At 32.5% G+C, this 16,906-nt stretch overlaps 3 protein-coding genes across 7 annotated transcripts; all 3 read right to left on the bottom strand.

The window, feature by feature from the left end:
- Positions 1 to 403: 403 nt before the first annotated feature.
- On the bottom strand, positions 404 to 3,843 carry LOC119989763 (protein ULTRAPETALA 2-like). 5 transcript variants are annotated; one of them, XM_038835455.1, is made up of 7 exons: positions 3,809 to 3,827; positions 3,061 to 3,120; positions 2,528 to 2,687; positions 1,785 to 1,844; positions 1,177 to 1,368; positions 765 to 1,089; positions 404 to 682 (listed from the first exon to the last, which is right to left on the bottom strand). In XM_038835455.1, the coding sequence occupies exons 4-7, from the start codon at positions 1,792 to 1,794 to the stop codon at positions 508 to 510; spliced, it is 702 nt and encodes a 233-aa protein (XP_038691383.1). In that variant the 5' UTR covers positions 1,795 to 1,844; positions 2,528 to 2,687; positions 3,061 to 3,120; positions 3,809 to 3,827; the 3' UTR covers positions 404 to 507. The 5 variants fall into 5 exon arrangements, with proteins under 5 accessions (XP_038691383.1, XP_038691380.1, XP_038691381.1 ...); XM_038835452.1 differs by lacking the exon at positions 1,785 to 1,844 and having other exon boundaries at positions 3,809 to 3,829; XM_038835453.1 differs by having other exon boundaries at positions 1,177 to 1,844.
- A 301-nt stretch (positions 3,844 to 4,144) lies between these two features.
- Positions 4,145 to 4,614, bottom strand: LOC119987747. The gene is made up of 2 exons (XM_038832668.1): positions 4,366 to 4,614; positions 4,145 to 4,228 (listed from the first exon to the last, which is right to left on the bottom strand). The coding sequence occupies exons 1-2, from the start codon at positions 4,612 to 4,614 to the stop codon at positions 4,145 to 4,147; spliced, it is 333 nt and encodes a 110-aa protein (XP_038688596.1).
- An 8,492-nt stretch (positions 4,615 to 13,106) lies between these two features.
- Positions 13,107 to 13,957, bottom strand: LOC119988192 (protein ULTRAPETALA 2-like). The gene is made up of 3 exons (XM_038833151.1): positions 13,780 to 13,957; positions 13,364 to 13,688; positions 13,107 to 13,281 (listed from the first exon to the last, which is right to left on the bottom strand). The coding sequence occupies exons 1-3, from the start codon at positions 13,955 to 13,957 to the stop codon at positions 13,107 to 13,109; spliced, it is 678 nt and encodes a 225-aa protein (XP_038689079.1).
- Between the last annotated feature and the right edge of the window lie 2,949 nt (positions 13,958 to 16,906).

The raw sequence follows: 16,906 nt of genomic DNA on the forward strand, positions 1-16,906 counted from the left end.
AAAAAAAGAAGAGGGATTATGATGTTAATATGTTTCCTTGTACACATATATATACATTCTAAAAATAATTGGATTCAAATTTGAATATTGACGGCTAAAAATGTTGAATACCTCCGATTTATGATCCTTATTTTATCCAAATCCATGTGGAGTGTTAGATGTTACGTGAGTCCTACATATATATTTAAAATCAATGACCAGGAATGGGTGTACAATGGAAATCATAAATTGAGGGTATATATCATTGCTCTCGATGTTTATGGTTAAGGTAGCAACGAAGGCAACCCAAAAAAGATAAAATAAAATAGATTACACATAAAACTATAATTTTGGAAGGAAAAGTTATACATAAATAGTTGTATCAAATCATTCAAACAAAACAATTTTTCATGGACCAACACAATATTAATTAAATACTTTATAATTGTATGTCCTGAAACATAATAAACATAAAATAAATATATCAAAAAAAGTTGATACATTTTTGTAGCAAAAATAAATCCTTGTCTAAGGGTCGGAATTTTGCATGAAATCTATGCAATTCCGGCATTCACAGTCAAAAAAGCGGCATTTGAAGCAGCCGAAACACACGCAACGGGTGCAACCTTCACATGTTGCCGAACGAGGACACCCTCGGCGTACCTTACGAGACTTCCGCTCCTCCTCATCCTCGCAGGTTATTCTAAGAAAGACAAAGTACAACCAATTAATTAGAGTATTAAATAAAATTGTTCATGAATTATTGATCGAGGGAGTTAACTCACTTGTTATAGGGCATGTCTGAACACTTCCATTTCTCCACTGCTAAAGCATCATGATAGTCGCGACAGTCCATCTCGGTTCTACAGCAGAATCTGCGTTCTTTGTTGCACTGCGAGCAGCGAATGAACTCATCGCGATGGAAAACTCGTTTCCCACGAGAACCGTACATGTCTGTGGTGTTGGCCTCATTTGTCGCGTGCTTGTAATACTTTAGCAGACCAGTTTTCCAGATAGGGACTTTTTTGCCGTCGATGATGACCCAAATATGGCTCGTCCATTTTCGGCCACCTTCTCTCCTGGAGTGTTTCTCGAACTCGTACGGAGTCACTTTCATCGATTAATTCAACAACAATTTATTAGTCATTTATAAATGAGAAAAATGACATGACTACATAAATGAGTAGATTAACATACCATTCTTACATTCTGGTATGCAATGACACCTGATGACGAATAGCCCATCATTAAAAATCCTCAACATTCCCATTGTGTCGCCGTACTTTTTGCTCGTACAACCACAATTAACCTCAATATATTCACTAGATATCTTGTTAAACCCATCTATGCTTGCCAATTTTGTGTCATCAAACATGGGTGAAGCATTATCTATGGAAAACAAACACATAATTGTATAAAAATAGCTGAAGATGAACTAATAACTCAATTTTATCAAAACATTTCCATATATCTGCTAACCTCACTACCTCAATTATTGATCACCAAACATTCAAATCCAAATAGACGAAACAAAAATATAAATTATGATAAAATAATTATTAATTAAGATGAAAGTAATAAATTGAAGAAATAGTCGTCTTAAAACCATTCTAATCTTGTCATATGCCTGTATCGTACACCTTAAACTATTAATCGTGCATAAAAACGTCAGTCAATAAGCAATAAACAATTTTTTTTGAATCATATGAGGGGCCTCTAGATAAGAGATTCTTCTATAATCAATCTCGAATCCTATGTTCTTTACTAGATATAAATAACGAAATGGACATTGAAAAGAAATTTACCTGGAGCCATTTTTGAGATAAGACGTTAGAGCTTGCTACGCGCTGTATGCTTTGTCGGTGCTAGGGTTTGCAGTTAGATTGGATTCAAAGGCAAAGATTAACAATTAGACTTCTTCATTATAAAGAAGAAGGATTGAATTTACAGCAAAGAACAATCTTTACAAACATAGAATACCACTTACTCCATACCTACACATCATATACAAGTGTCAATAAGAACAATTACGTCATAAAGTGCTAGTTTTCGAGTGTATCGCACATATAATGTACTCGCTAGGTGGCTAGATATTAGTTTTGAACGAATACGTTTGAGGAAACGATGGTGTGGATTAATCAACTATTATACAAGTTGATATCAATCGTCGTAATCCTACGGTGTTTATTTAAATTATAGTGCAATCGAGCGGTCCTAACTCCTACTCGCAATTCAATATATTAAAGAAAATCATTAAAAGTTCAAATTAGTCAACTTTGCCAAACTAAGCAAATTTAACCAAATATATTTTCATTTGAAAAATGAAACTGAAATTAAGGTCAATGACAAAATCACAAATTGTCATGTTGTTAATTAAGAGTTTAAAAGAACAAAAAGTAATCATTACATTAGCCTAAATAAGATAAGCATTGCTCATGGATTATTTTTCACAAATGTTCATAGACAATTAAATCACCATGGTGGACTTTCAACTGAATTAAGGACAGATGAATACCCTTAATGCTATGCTATATAGAGTACGAATAACCTTTAACACTGTTCGCATGCTGCTCACTGGCAGAAAAGAAAACCATTTCAATGCACACCAATACGTTCTGGAGTGCTTCTTCAAGATGCTCCACATCAAGCCAGAAATTATCATGGGATCAAATTACACCGAGCGCCAGAAGAATATCAAGCATAATTCCCTGCAACAAGAATCAAACAAGCTGTTTAACTAAAATTTTATTTGCAAGAATAAAATGAACTCTTTTTTCATCAGAGCAACAAAACACATATTATGGACTATCTAATGTCATATATAATGACATGCATTGGCAACAAATTCAGCAAAAGACAAGGTGTTCCACAAAGAAACAGCAAACACAGTGACAAGACTCCTACCTATGTAGCACCAAGGAAAAGGGCAGAGGCAGGTGCAAGTTCCAGATACAAGAGTACAACAAAAAACATACACCACAAAGACACTCCCACAATTTACATAAGGTCAAGACATCAACTATTCAGTTAGAGTTTAAGGAACGGATTGTTCAGAACTAAAGACCAAACATGATAAATTACCTGCCAAAAGCAGAAAACAGGGCGAATCACAACTAATTGCCACTTCCAGTACTTGAGAAGCTTCAGTGGGTGATGGTTCAAACGAGCAGTTTGAGGCATAAATCATTAGATACAGCAAGTTAATATTCACATATATATTCTTACATAGCCAAGTTAACACATAGGTTGTAGGGCATTGTCTTAGCTATGAGAAACCAGCGGAAAAAATTAGTTGTCTATTGAGGCATCAAAATTAGTTGGCTGATCACAGGTTCACTCCAATGCACAAGGCTCCAGAAGTGGACGAGATCCGGGACAAGTCCGATGTACGCAGATCTTACTACCACATAATATGTGGGGAGGATATATCTAGGAATTGAACCTGTATAGGTTGCACCCCTGCAACAACTTTTATGAATACCAAATCAGTTTTGTTTCTCCCCAATATATGTTACAAATACTTCTAGGTGAACTTCGCATGCCAATTTATCTAAACGAGAGTCAACCAAGGTTGAAGCCAACAAAGAGGTTAAAACACAACGTTTTATTGGAACTTTAGGAAATTATGTTCTTCAGTTGTCCCTAGGGATGATCCATGCTTGCAAAGATCACTAAAGTTATGACATTAGTAAATATTGTGTCCATCATCAGAATCATGACTTCAATATACAGAATTTCATAGCTTCCCGAAAGAGTTAATTCCTTCGGTTTTTTCTTTTGCAGAATTCAGTAGGACAAAAGCATAACTTAAGAAAGATAATTCCTTCACCTGGAAGAGTCATTGGAAATGTATGGTGAATCTCCTATTGGATGTCATTAGTCAACTTTGATGGCTGCCAACCTTCAACCTTGATGGCTGCCAACTTTGAATGTGTTCATTAGTCATTAGTCAACTTTGATAGTTGCCAATCTTCAACCTTGATGGCTGCCAACTTTGAATGTGTTCATTAGTCATTAATTGTGTTCACATATCATTAGTCAGTAACATAGCTAGAAGTGCGGAGATGCATATGATCTTGTTACTATATATACTAGGGTTGTAATTCCATAAATGTTAAGAATACAAAAACACTTATTCTTCCATATCTTCCTTTTCTTCATCTCCCTACCCGATCTCATCTGGCACTATGTTTTTACTTGAGGATATGTTCAGATGACCCGACAACAAAGCAACGAACTTAGCTATCTCCTGCAATTCATACACTGAAAATCTCAGTCGCCAAAAGTTGCAAGATAAATGAAATTATTGAATTCTTCGCAGAAAAATTGATTGTAAACTTAGACAGAAGAACACAGGTTATGGCCATCCTGATCTAGGAGTCTTACCAATTCTTCACAGGATTCCTTAATTGACTCCAAGAACATGAAAAATGCTTTTCTTCCCCGAAGATCTAGTAACCCAGCATAAGAGTCAACAGCATATATAGGAGCCTTTAGTACGATAAGTAATATAGCCTTTTGTTCCTCGGCCTTCTTCCAGCAGAGTAGATGCTTCGACATAACTTGTACCGAAAAATGCGTTGTAAGCACCACACAGATTGTGGATCGAAGTAGAGCGAGTTGCCCTGGATTCATTGTATTTGTAACTGAAACTCTAGTCAACTACAAAGTAACTCTGGAACTAGGACCTGCAGCAGGAGAACTTTATTTAAACTCTAAGAGCATCACCAATGTGGATTACAGAGAAACGTCTAGGGCTCTATGAATTATTTAGAATGGAAGAAACAAAGAGAAAATATATGCTAGCATGAGAACATGCAGATCTTCCTAACAATAGAGCTTTGAGCTATGTAAATTAAAAAATTAAAAAACCCTAAAGTTAGCAGTTCAAAGATTACGAAGTAAGTTTATCAGATTGTTTCAGCTTATTTTCCGTACCTTCCATCACTTCAAAATACTATAAAAGTAGAACAACGTCTTATATTGGAATGGCCTTATTAAGTTCAACAATAGAGTTATAGCAAGCATCTCCCAGACATATATAAATGTAGCTTTCAATTCCACTTTTTGATGCCATTTCCATGAATATAGCAAACAAAATTTAGGTTTCCCTTTGTGAAAAATAGCTTATCAAATGTTTGAGATTTTCTCCCCAGATTATTAAGTACAAACTCAATTATGTTGCCTTTCCTTCTAGTAAAGCTCCGTTCTTGTGATCTTAAGGTTGTTTAGCTACGTATTGGACTTTGAAAAGCCGGATAATTAATGATATTTTACCGCATTTAATCAATCTTCATTGAAGAAAATTCAAACCTAACTAAAAATTTCCAAATAATATCTAGCTTAACAACAAGAATCTTGAAAACATATTCAAACACCCAACAAACCCATTGCTTAATAAGGAAATCTTTAAGGATCACAATAGTAATCCGACCCGAAAGCTTAAACAAACAATGAACAGTAAATCAAATACAAGTCATCTCCTGACTGCAGAGAATCTGAGTCTTTCCTTCAGGTTCAAAATCTTGAAACCTTGATCAGAATAAGAACTTGTTCAATTGAAGTAAATATTTCATCTTTTCCACGAATCTTAATGGTATCAATCACAATATTTCACTTTCCTCATCTTCGTCAGTTTTCTCAGGTTTACCTGCACACGGATGATGAGCATTGAGCAGGTATTTGGGTTTTTTTCTTCTTCTTCTAATTGTGTTAGATATCTGCAAACACATTCAATTCAGTAGCTGAAGAAAATGCTTTTGATAGTATCGAAGGTGTGGAGACGTTTCAGTCATAGAACTATAGAAGTGTGTACTGTGTACCAGGAGGGCCCCAAATAAAAACCCGCAATTGAGGGAAATCCCGGCCCAAGCTGGTCGGCTCGTGACAGAGCTTCAAATGTGCGGGCCCGGTTCGTCGCAGGCCGACTCGACGCACCAAAAAACAAAATAAAAAAAATCGAAGATTAAATAAATTAAGGGTCTGTTTGATATCTCTTTCGTTTCTTGTTTCTTGTTTTAGTTTTTAAAAAATAGAAAATAAAAACAAAAAATATTGTTTGTTTGTATTTTTTGTTTTGGTTTTTATGAAAACTAAAAACAGGTTTTCAAAATTTTTGAAAACAAGAAAAAGAAGTTTTTAAAAGTTTTGAAAACAGAACTAGTTACATTTATTATAGATTACACTTTCTTTAAGATTGCAAATTGCATAGAGATATGAAGACAATAATCAAATATACTTTGGGTTATTGTTTTATTTCTTATCTTTTTTTTTCTTTCTGTTGATGTTTTCAATGGTGAAACACAGCAAATGTTGCAGTTATAAAAAATATAGTAGTGTGGATATATTCCATTACTATGAAAATAAAAGCATAAACACACTCTTTTTTTTCAGTTTTATGATTTCAGCTTTTGTTTTCAGTTTTAAGTGTTCAACCAAACAAGTTTCAATTTTATGTTTTATGTTTTTGTTTTTTATTTTTGTTTTCAAATTTTTTGAAAGTGATACCAAACACAACCTAAGTGTAGTGATTTAAATCATCTAAGTTTTGCCAACTACTCGTCCCAAGTTCAAACATAGTGATGAGAATCCCATATCAGAAGATGATAGATTTAAAGTTTAACTTATAAGGGAGGAGAAACCTCCTATATATTGTCAATCTGAGTTTTCAATAGAGAGTTACACTCAAACGTCTGATACTAGACTTAAGCCCCCATCCCGTATGACGAGTATTCATCATTGGTGTTTTCATTGAGAGTGCACTTGCCTGCGTGCAAGCTCATAACTTATCTACTGGATTGGTAAGACTATGTGATCCTCACTCACAAGTTTGGGACGATAAGTGGACCGACGATCGAAATGGTTCAGCTCTAGCCGTTGGGTTAGCAGGGTTTTTAATAGAGAGTTATGCCTAAATTTGTGATGCTAGATTTGGGCCGCTCCCGTGTAGTGGGTATTCATCATTGCTGCTTTCATTGAGAGTGCACTTGCTTGCGTGCAGGCTCGTAGGCGGGCCTACCCCAGAGTCCATCCTTGTAGAGTTGGGTTAGCAGACAGTGGGCCAAATCCATTGTGAGCAGGTTGAAAAAGAGAAAAAGACCGTTAAAAGAAAAAAGGAAAAAAACTGTTTAAGTAGCAAGAAAGCTTTGATCCACTATATTGGCAAGATTATGTGATCCTTACTGACGAGTTTGGAGCGGTAAATGGGCCGACGGTCTAAATGGTTCAACCCTGACCATGCATGAGGACGTGCATACTCCCAGGGGGAGATGATTGATTAGAATCTCACATAAGAAGATGGTGGGTATAGAGTCTAGCTTATAAGGGATGACAAACATCCTATTGTCAACTTGGGTTTTCAAAGAGAATTAGACCCAAACTTGTTATGTTAGACTGGATCTCTATCCCGTGTGACGGATAGTCACAACATAATTCTTTGCATTTTTATTCAATGCCAATAAATAGGATCGAGCGAGTCGTCGGTGGGCCTGGTCGACGCACTTTACAATTTACACCTCTAGACACCTACAATAAATCAATATGAACATCACCGGGTATCTTCCATAAATAGGTTACTTCATTTTATATGTGTTATCTTTATGTAGGAGGATTTGCATAATTTAGATATTAAGATATTTCCATTCGCTTATTGCTGAGGTCCATGTTGAGGGTGCTGAGGCTTTTTATGATGTCTATGCGACTCTCTTTGATGTCTTCTTCCTCTGCCTTGTGTGGTATTATTTCTTATTGCTGGTTCGTAATGCTTTGTTTTGGGTTATTTTTGTTCTGGTGTTGGTTTCTATTGGTGGAGGTGGTTTTGGAGGTTGGTTCTTGTTGCGTTCCTGGTTTCTAGGGGTCTCAGTTTGGTTCCCGGCAGTTTGGACGTGAATATTCTCAGCTGGTACTGGTTTTTGGGCTAGTTTTGGTCGATCTCGTGGTGGCTGTATTATTTTTTCCTGGTCTGGTGGAGGCATTTATCGGAGGCGGTGGCTCTGGAGGCTGTTTCTTGTTGCGTTCTTGGTTCTCTGGGGGTCTATTCTTTAGTTTGGCATAATGTTTTGGTTTCTCCTTCACGATCACCACTCTAATTGATGTTGTTGGATTCCATTTCCTTTCTGTATTCCGTTTAATATTTCTGTATTCCACTCTAATTGATCCTGTTAAAAAAAAAAAAAAGATGTCTGTTAGACAGGCTTTGTTGGGCGGGCTTGAAATCACCTCTAGGCACGGCCGAACTTTCGGGCATTGAAAACAATACATTGCTTAATACTCCTAATCCGATCCCGAGCCCAAGACCAAGCCCGCCCATGAGTATTTGTAATAGAGGAATACTTGTACTCCCTCTTAGACATCTCAACTGTTAAAAACTTTGAATTATTTTTTTCTTTGTAAGGCTTTGAAAAAATTTCTACTTTAACATGCTTAAGTCATACGATATATATATATATATATATTCTTTTAATATAAAAGACAACTATATATATATATATATATATATATATATATATATATTCTTTTAATATAAAAGACAACTTGATTTGAACATGAACTGATGGACACATCTTTTGTGTTCATCTAAAAACAAAACTATCAATTTTGGAAGGAAAAATTATACATAAATAGTTGTAGCAAATAATTAAATTACAACAAATTGTTTTATTGACCAACATTACATTAATTGAATTTTTTTTGTACTTGCAAGTCCCCAAAATATAATGACAAACATAAACTAAGTATATTATATATCATAATACTACATTTTTCAATCACTACTTCCCAGAGTAGCAAAAATAAGAACAAAAAGAAAAAATTCGTTTTCCGTGAGAACTGTATGTGAGCTTATCGCAGTTTGATATACAATGACACTTGATGACGAATTGTCCATTTAAGAAATTACAATTTTCTCGTATCGCCTTACTTTTTGCCACAATTAACCCTCAATATAGTGATATAATCATTTCTTGAACCCATCGATGCTTTGCCAATTGTGTGTCATCAAACATGGGTAAAGAGAGAAACATCTGTGACAAATAAAATCAATCCTTTTATTGCATATTATTTGTATTAATGGTGAAATAATACTGGAAACAATAAGTAAAACACACGGCTTAAATTAAGAGAGAAAAATTACCAATAAGACTTTCAATATTTGAGGTTGGAAATGTCTGGTAAATTATTGATTCGCTAAGGTGAGGAGCTTTCTTTCTTGCTAAAACCTTCATTAAGTATGTGTGCATAGATTGGAGACCATGATTGTAGAAGAAATATGAAAAGATGTACTCATTTGAAGGCTTCATAATCATCCCCTAATTATGGAAAAGAAATAATTTATGGTTTTACCCTTTTCAAGATATAAAAATCGTATTATTACATTAAGCTAAATATGGCCAAGGTTTCATACTTAGTTTTCACTATTTCCAAGATATGAAAATTTAATTATTATATCAGCCTAAATATGCCAAAATATCATATTTAGATTTCACTTAAAAGGTAAAAAAAAAAGAAGCAAAGAATATGACGTTAATATGTTTCCTTTTGTACATATATACCTTCACAAAAATAATTGGATTCAATATCAATAGTTGAAAATGCATAATACTTTGGGATCCTTATTTTAGCCTCAATCCATGTGAAGTGTTGGATATTACGTATCAGCTTAAATATGACAAACATTTCAAATTTAGTTTTCACTCTTTCTAGATATGAAAAATTAACTATTATATTACATCAGCCAAAATAAGGTTAAATATCATATTTATTTTTCACTTAAAAGGAGTAAAAAAAAAAAAAAAAGAGAATGCGATGTTAATATGTTTCCTTTTACACTTATATATACCTTCTCAAAAATAATTGGATATTGATGGTTCAAAATGCTTAATACCCCCAAGATCCTCATTTTACCCCATCTCATGTGGAGTGTACCATCTCATATTGAGTGTTGGATGTTACGTAGACCTTATATGTGTATTTAACATCAAAGACTATCAAATATGACATGTAGGATTGGGGATAAAATGAAGATTATGAATTGGAAGTATGTAACATTGCTCTTGATGATTAAGAACTTAAGATAACAACGTAGGTTGAAACCAAAAGGATAAAAATAAATCAGATTACGCATAAAACTATCAATTTTGGAATGAAGAGTTGAACATAAATAGTTGTACCAAATCATTCAAATAAAACAATTTTTATGGACCAACACAATATTAATTATTTTTTAATAATCGCAAGTCCGAAACATAATAAATATAAAATAAATAAATCATGATAAGTCAATACATTTTTTGTAGCAAAAAAAAAAAAAAAAAAGATAACGCAAATCCTTGTCTAAGGGTCCGAATTTTGCATGAAATCCAAGCAATTCCAATATTCACAGTCAAAAAATCTGCATTTGAAGCAGCCGAAACACACACAACGGGTGCAACCTTCGCATGTCGCCGAACGAGAACACCCTCTGAATACCTTACGAGACTTTCGCTCCTCCTCATCATCGCAGGTTATTCTAAGAAAGACAAAGTATAGCCAATTAACTAGAGTATTTAATCAAATTTTTCAGGAATTATTGATCGAGGGAGTTAACTCACTTGTTATATGGCATGTCTGAAGACTTCCATTTCTTCATTGCAAGAGCATCATGATAGTCATGACATCTGTCTCGGCTCTAAGGCAGAATCTACGTTCTTTGGTGCACCCCGAGACTTGAGATTTGAAATGTCTGGTAAATTATTGATTCGATGAGGAACTTTCTTTCTTGCTAACAACATCATTGAAAATGTGTGCATAGATTGGAGATGTTGATTGTAGAAGAAATATGACAACATGGTTTGGGAGACAATTGACTCATTAGTGTTTTCAAGAGAGGTAACAATGGTGTGATGAAGAAAACAAACAATATTTAGATTGTATTTATAACTGATTGAGGAGGACCTAATTCATTATTATAATTTTTAAAAAATAAGACAGTTTTTTCTCTCTTTTTAAGATATGATTCTCATATTTGTATCTGACTATCAAAATTGGTTATTAAAATAGGCTAAAAAGGTCAATTATCGGAATTTATTTTTTACCCCTTTAAAATCTCCTATTAATAGATTAAAAAAAATAACATTTATATTTTCTCGATTATTAAGAAAGGAAAAACATCGGATGTTGCTAATTAATATTAATATGTTTCTTTTAAAAGATATATACCTTTCCATTTGATGCATGAAATGGAAACCTTTTTCTCCAATTTTGATTCATATGATCAAAGTCTAAAGTTGGTCCAGAAGAAATCAAAAGAAAAAAATGTAAAAGTATAATTTGTCATTGAGGCTTGAGCATTATTTTAAATATCAGATTTCTTTGATGTTGACTACACAAGATATTAGATATATAATACTAATTTTGATAATCATAGAATTTTCTAATATAATTTTCAATTAATCCTCATATTACATTTATGTAACATATTTTAAACAAGGTATAAAATCAAATTTTGTTCTCTCTTTTTAAGTTTTCAAAAAAAGTTATCATTGCATCTAGCTAAATATGGAAAAGAAATCACATATAGTTTTCAGTTTTCACTCTTTTTCAAGATATAAAAAATGGTATTGATACATTAGCCTAAATATGGCAAAGATTTCATACTTAATTTTCACTCTTTCCAAGATATGAAAAATTAATTATTATATCAGCCTAAATATGAAAAAAATATCATATTTAGCTTTTATTTAAAAGGTAAAAAAAAAAGGAATATGATGTTAATATGTTTCCTTTTACACATATATACATAAATATGACAAAATTTCATATTTAGCTTTTCACTTAAGGCAAAAGGTAAAAAAGAAGAAGGAATATGATGTTAATATGTTTCCCTTTACTCATATATATACATAAATATGGAAAAATAACATATTTAGCTTTCACTTAAAAGGTAAAAAAAAAAAGGAATATGATGTTAATATGTTTCTTTTTACACATATATATACAAATAAATAGGGCAAAATATCATATTTAGCTATCACTTAAAAGGTTAAAAAAAAAAAAGGAATATGATGTTAATATGTTTAAAATAATTGGATTCAAATTTGAATATTGACATTTGAAAATAGGTAATATCCCCGATTTATGATCTTTAGTTTACTCAAATCCATGCGGAATGTTGGATTTTTCGTGAGTGTTACATATATATATTCACGATTTTTAAGAAAGGAAAATCATCGGATGGTGCTAATTAAGAATACTAATATGTTTCTTTTAAAAGATATATACCTTTCCATTTGATGCATGAAATGGAAACCTTTTTTTTTTTTATTTTCCAATTTTGATTCATATGATCAAAGTCTAAAGTTGGTCCTGAAGAAATCAAAAGAAAAAAAAATGTAGTCTAATTATTCATAGAGGCTTGAGTATTATTTTAAATATCAGATTTCATTGACGTTGGCTACACAAGACATTAGATATATAACACTAATTTTAATAATCATAGTATTTTCTAAAATAATTTTCAATTAATTCTCATATATACATTTAAAAAAGGTATAAAATAAAATTTTGTTTTTTTTTTCTCTTTTTAAGAATTCAAAAAAAAAATCATATATAGTTTTTCACGCTTTTCAAGATATAAAAAATGGTATTATTACATTAGTCTAAATATGGCAAAGATATCATACTTAGTTTTCACAATTTCCATGATATGAAAAATTAATTATTAGATCAGCCTAAATATGGCAAAATATCATATTTAGATTTCGCTTAAAAGATTAAAAAGGAGAGAGAAAAGAATATGATGTTAATATGTTTCCTTCTACACATATATACCTTCTCAAAAATAATTGCATTCAAATTTCAATATTGATGGTTGAAAATGCTTAATACTCCCAATTTATGATCTTTATTTGAAGACTGAAACCCAAAACGATTGAATAAAATAGATTACACATCAAACTATCATTTTTGGAAGAAAAAGTTAAAAATAAATAGTTGTATCAAATCATTCAAATAAAATAATTTCTTATGGATCAACACAATATTAATTAAATATTTTATAATTGGATGTCCTGAAACATAATAAACATATCATAATAAGTTGATACATTTTTTGTAGCAAAAAGAAAAGAAACCTAGAGAGCTTAAATCCTTCTCTACGGGTCCGAATTTTGCATGAAATCCATGCAATCCCGACATTCACAGTCAAAAAATCTACATTTGAAGCAACCGAAACAAACGCAACGGGTGCAACCTTTGCATGTCGCCGAACGAGGACACCCTCTGAATACCTTACGAGACTTCCGCTCCTCCTCATCGTTGCATGTTATTCTAAGAAAGACAAAGTACAGCCAATTAATTAGAATATTTAATCAAATTGTTCATGAATTATTGATCGAGGGAGTTAACTCACTTGTTATATGGCATGTCTGAACACTTCCATTTCTCCAATGCTAGAGCATCATGATAGTCGCGACAATCCATCTCGGTTCTGAGGTTGAATCTTCGTTCTTTGGAGCACTGAGAGCAGCGGATGAACTCATCGCGATGGAAAACTCGTTTCCCGCGAGAACCGTACATGTCTTTAGTGTTGTCCTCGTTCGCCGCATGGTTGTAGTACTTCAGTAGACCAGTTTTCAAAAGAGGGACTTTCTTACCGTCAATTATGACCCAAATATGGCTCGTCCATTTTCGGGCACCTTCTCTCCTCGAATGTTTCTCGAACTCGTACGGAGTCACTTTCACCGATTAATTCAACAACAATTTATTAGTCAATTATAAATGAGAAAAATGACATGAATATATATATATATGAGTAGATTAACATACCATTCTTGCATTCTGGTATGCAATGACACTTGATGACGAATAGCCCATCATTAAAAACCCTCAATATTCCCATTGTGTCGCCGTACTTTTTGCTCGTACAACCACAATTAACCTCAATATACTCATCAGATATCTTTTTAAATCCATCTATGCTTGTCAATTTTGTGTCATCAAACATAGGTGAAGCACTATCTGTGGAAAACAAACACATAATTATATAAAAATAGGTGAAGATGAACTAAATAACTCAATTTTATCAAAACATTTCCATATATCTGCTAACCTCAATTATTGATCACCAAACATTCAAATCCAAATAGACGAAACAAAAATCTAAAATGATGATCAAATAATTATAAATTAAGATGAAAGTAATAAATTGAAGAAATAGTCGTCTTACAACCATTCTAATCTCATCGTATACATGTGTCGTACACCTTAAATTATTAATCGTGCATAAAAATGGCAGTCAATAAATAGTAAACAAATTTTTTTGAATCATACGAGGGGGTTTTAGATCAGAGATTCTTCTATAATCAATGTTGAATCCTATATTCTTCACTGGATATAAATAACGAAATGGATATTGAAAAGAAATTTACCTGAAGCCATTTTTGAGATAAGACGTTAGATCTTGCTACGCACTATATACTTTGTCGGCGCTAGGGTTTGCAGTGAGATTGGATTCAAAGGCAAAGATCAACAATTAAACCTCTTCATTATAAAGAAGAAGGATTGAATTTACAGCAAAGAACAATCTTTGCAAACATAGAATACCATTTACTCCATACCTACACATCATATCCAAGTGTCAATAAGAACGAATACGTCATAGAGTGATAGTTTTCGAGTGTATCGCACAGAGAATGTACTCGCTACGTGGCTAAATATAATTTTTGAACAAATACGTTTGAGAAAACAATGGTGTGGATTAATCAACTATTATACAAGTTAATATCAATCGTCTAATCTTACGGTTGTTTATTTAAATTATAGTGCAATCGAGTGCTCTCAAACGCAACTCATATATTTAAAAAAATCACTAAAACGTCAAATAAGTCAACTTTGCCAAGTAAATTTAACCGAATATACTTTCATTTGAAAAATGAAACTGAAATTAAGGTCAATGACAAAATCACAAATTGCCATTCTTGTTGTCGAGGTCAAGCTCATGCTCCCTTCGTTTCTTGTAAACCATCAAAGAGAGGTTTTTTCTCTTTCTTGATTAATAAAATTCTGGACTAAGCCCTTTTCTTTAAAAAAAAAAAAAAAAAAAAACACTATAGAAGTAGAACAATGCCCTTCGTTGGAATGGACTTATCAAGTTCAACAGAACAGTTATGGTAAGCATCTCCCATACATATACAAATGTGAGCTCTAAATTCCACTTTTTGATGCCATTTCCATGTATTAGCAAAGAAGATTTAGGTTTCCCTTTGTGAAAACGTAGCTTATCAAATGTCTGAGTTTTCTCCCCAGATTATTAAGTACAAACTCAATTATGTTGCCTTTCCTTCTCTTAAAGCTCCCTTCTTGTGATCTTAAGGTTATTTATTTTTATTTTTAAAAATCATAAATATGTCATATTTTTCATAACGAATCCAACGGTATATTTTTTGTTTGAAACAAAAATCAAATTCATTGTGATCAAAACATTGAATATTTTGAGTTTATATCCGATGGTCTAGAATTGTCGTGTCTTTTTCATGTTGAATTTGATTTTCGTTTCTAACAAAAAATATATCGTTATGTTCGTTGCGATGAACACTGCATATTTATGATTTTTAAAAATAAAAATAAAAATTTTTAATGTCAAAAAAGCATATTACAGTGGGGCGTGCTGTAATTTTATTACAGCAGGCCCCGGGCTTCCGGTTCTTTAGCTACGTGTTGGATTTTGAAAAGCCTGAGAATTAATGATATCTAACAACATGTAATCAATCTTCATTGAAGAAAATTCAAATCTAATTAAAATTTTCCAAATAATATCTAGATTAACAACAAGAATCTCGAATAAGAACTTGTTCAATTGAAGTAAATATTTTTCTTCATTTCAACGAATCTTAATAGTATCAATCACAATATTTCACTTTCCTTGTCTTCGTCAGTTTTCTCGGTAACAAAACTTCCCAGATAACCAAAAAGAGAACCAATTGAAGCTAAAACGCAGCCACAGCAAACCCACATAATGAAACTAGAAGAAGAAACAAACCATGACATAACCAATTAGCTCAAATACTTATAGGATGCTTTTAATTACATATTGTTAATCTGATTTGAACATGAACTGATGGACACATTTTTTGTGTTCATCTATAAACAAAACAATCAATTTTGGAAGGAAAAATTATACATAAATAGTTGTAGCAAATAATTAAATTACAACAAATTGTTTTATTGACCAACATTACATTAATTGAAGTTTTTTGCAATTGCAAGTCCCCAAAATATAATAACAAACATAAACTAAATATATTATATATCATAATAATACATTTTTCATTCTCAAAAAAAATACATTTTTCAATCACTACTTCTCATGTAGCAAAAACAAAACAAAACAAAACAAAAAGAACAATTTTTATTCCCGCGCAGAGAATTGTGAGTGTCCTCACTCTTCAAAGTTTATCGTATACTGGTATACAATGACACTTGATGACGAATTATCCATCGGTAAAAATTCTCAGAGTTCCCATTGTATCGCCGTATTTTTTGCTAGTACAGCCACAATTAACCTCAATATAGTCATCAGATATGTTGTTAGACCCATCGATGCTTGCCAATTTTGTGTCATCAAAAATGGGTGAAGAAAATCGTCTGTGACAAATAAAATCAATCTATTATTGCATATTATTTGTATTGGCAAAATAATAATACTGGAAACAATAAATAAAACACACGTCTTAAATTAAGAGATAAAAATTACCGATAAGACTCTGCAATATTTGAGGTTGGAAATGTCTGGTAAATCATTGATTCGATGAGGAGCTTTCTTTCTTGCTAAAAACCTTCATTAAATATGTATGCATAGATTGGAAACTATGATTGTAGAAGAAATATGAAAAGATGTACTCATTTGAAGGCTTCATCCCCTCAAGAGTTGAGTAAATGGTATGGGAGACCAATT

Source organism: Tripterygium wilfordii, chromosome 21 (assembly GCF_013401445.1).
Source record: "Tripterygium wilfordii isolate XIE 37 chromosome 21, ASM1340144v1, whole genome shotgun sequence".
Classification (NCBI taxonomy): domain Eukaryota; kingdom Viridiplantae; phylum Streptophyta; class Magnoliopsida; order Celastrales; family Celastraceae; genus Tripterygium; species Tripterygium wilfordii.

Bases quoted from the DNA above. Each gene is read 5' to 3' on its own strand.
- LOC119989763 (XM_038835451.1), bottom strand. From the start codon at position 2,573: ATGGTTTTCTTTTCTGCCAGTGAGCAGCATGCGAACAGTGTTAAAG. The intron at 1,090-1,176 runs GTATGTTAATCT...AATCGATGAAAG, and splicing joins CATACCAGAATGTAAGAATG to TGACTCCGTACGAGTTCGAG. The intron at 683-764 runs GTGAGTTAACTC...TGTCTTTCTTAG, and splicing joins TCAGACATGCCCTATAACAA to AATAACCTGCGAGGATGAGG.
- LOC119987747 (XM_038832668.1), bottom strand. From the start codon at position 4,614: ATGAATCCAGGGCAACTCGCTCTACTTCGATCCACAATCTGTGTGGTG. The intron at 4,229-4,365 runs GTAAGACTCCTA...TATGAATTGCAG, and splicing joins AGGAATCCTGTGAAGAATTG to GAGATAGCTAAGTTCGTTGC.
- LOC119988192 (XM_038833151.1), bottom strand. From the start codon at position 13,957: ATGTTTGATGACACAAAATTGACAAGCATAGATGGATTTAAAAAGATA. The intron at 13,689-13,779 runs GTATGTTAATCT...AATCGGTGAAAG, and splicing joins CATACCAGAATGCAAGAATG to TGACTCCGTACGAGTTCGAG. The intron at 13,282-13,363 runs GTGAGTTAACTC...TGTCTTTCTTAG, and splicing joins TCAGACATGCCATATAACAA to AATAACATGCAACGATGAGG.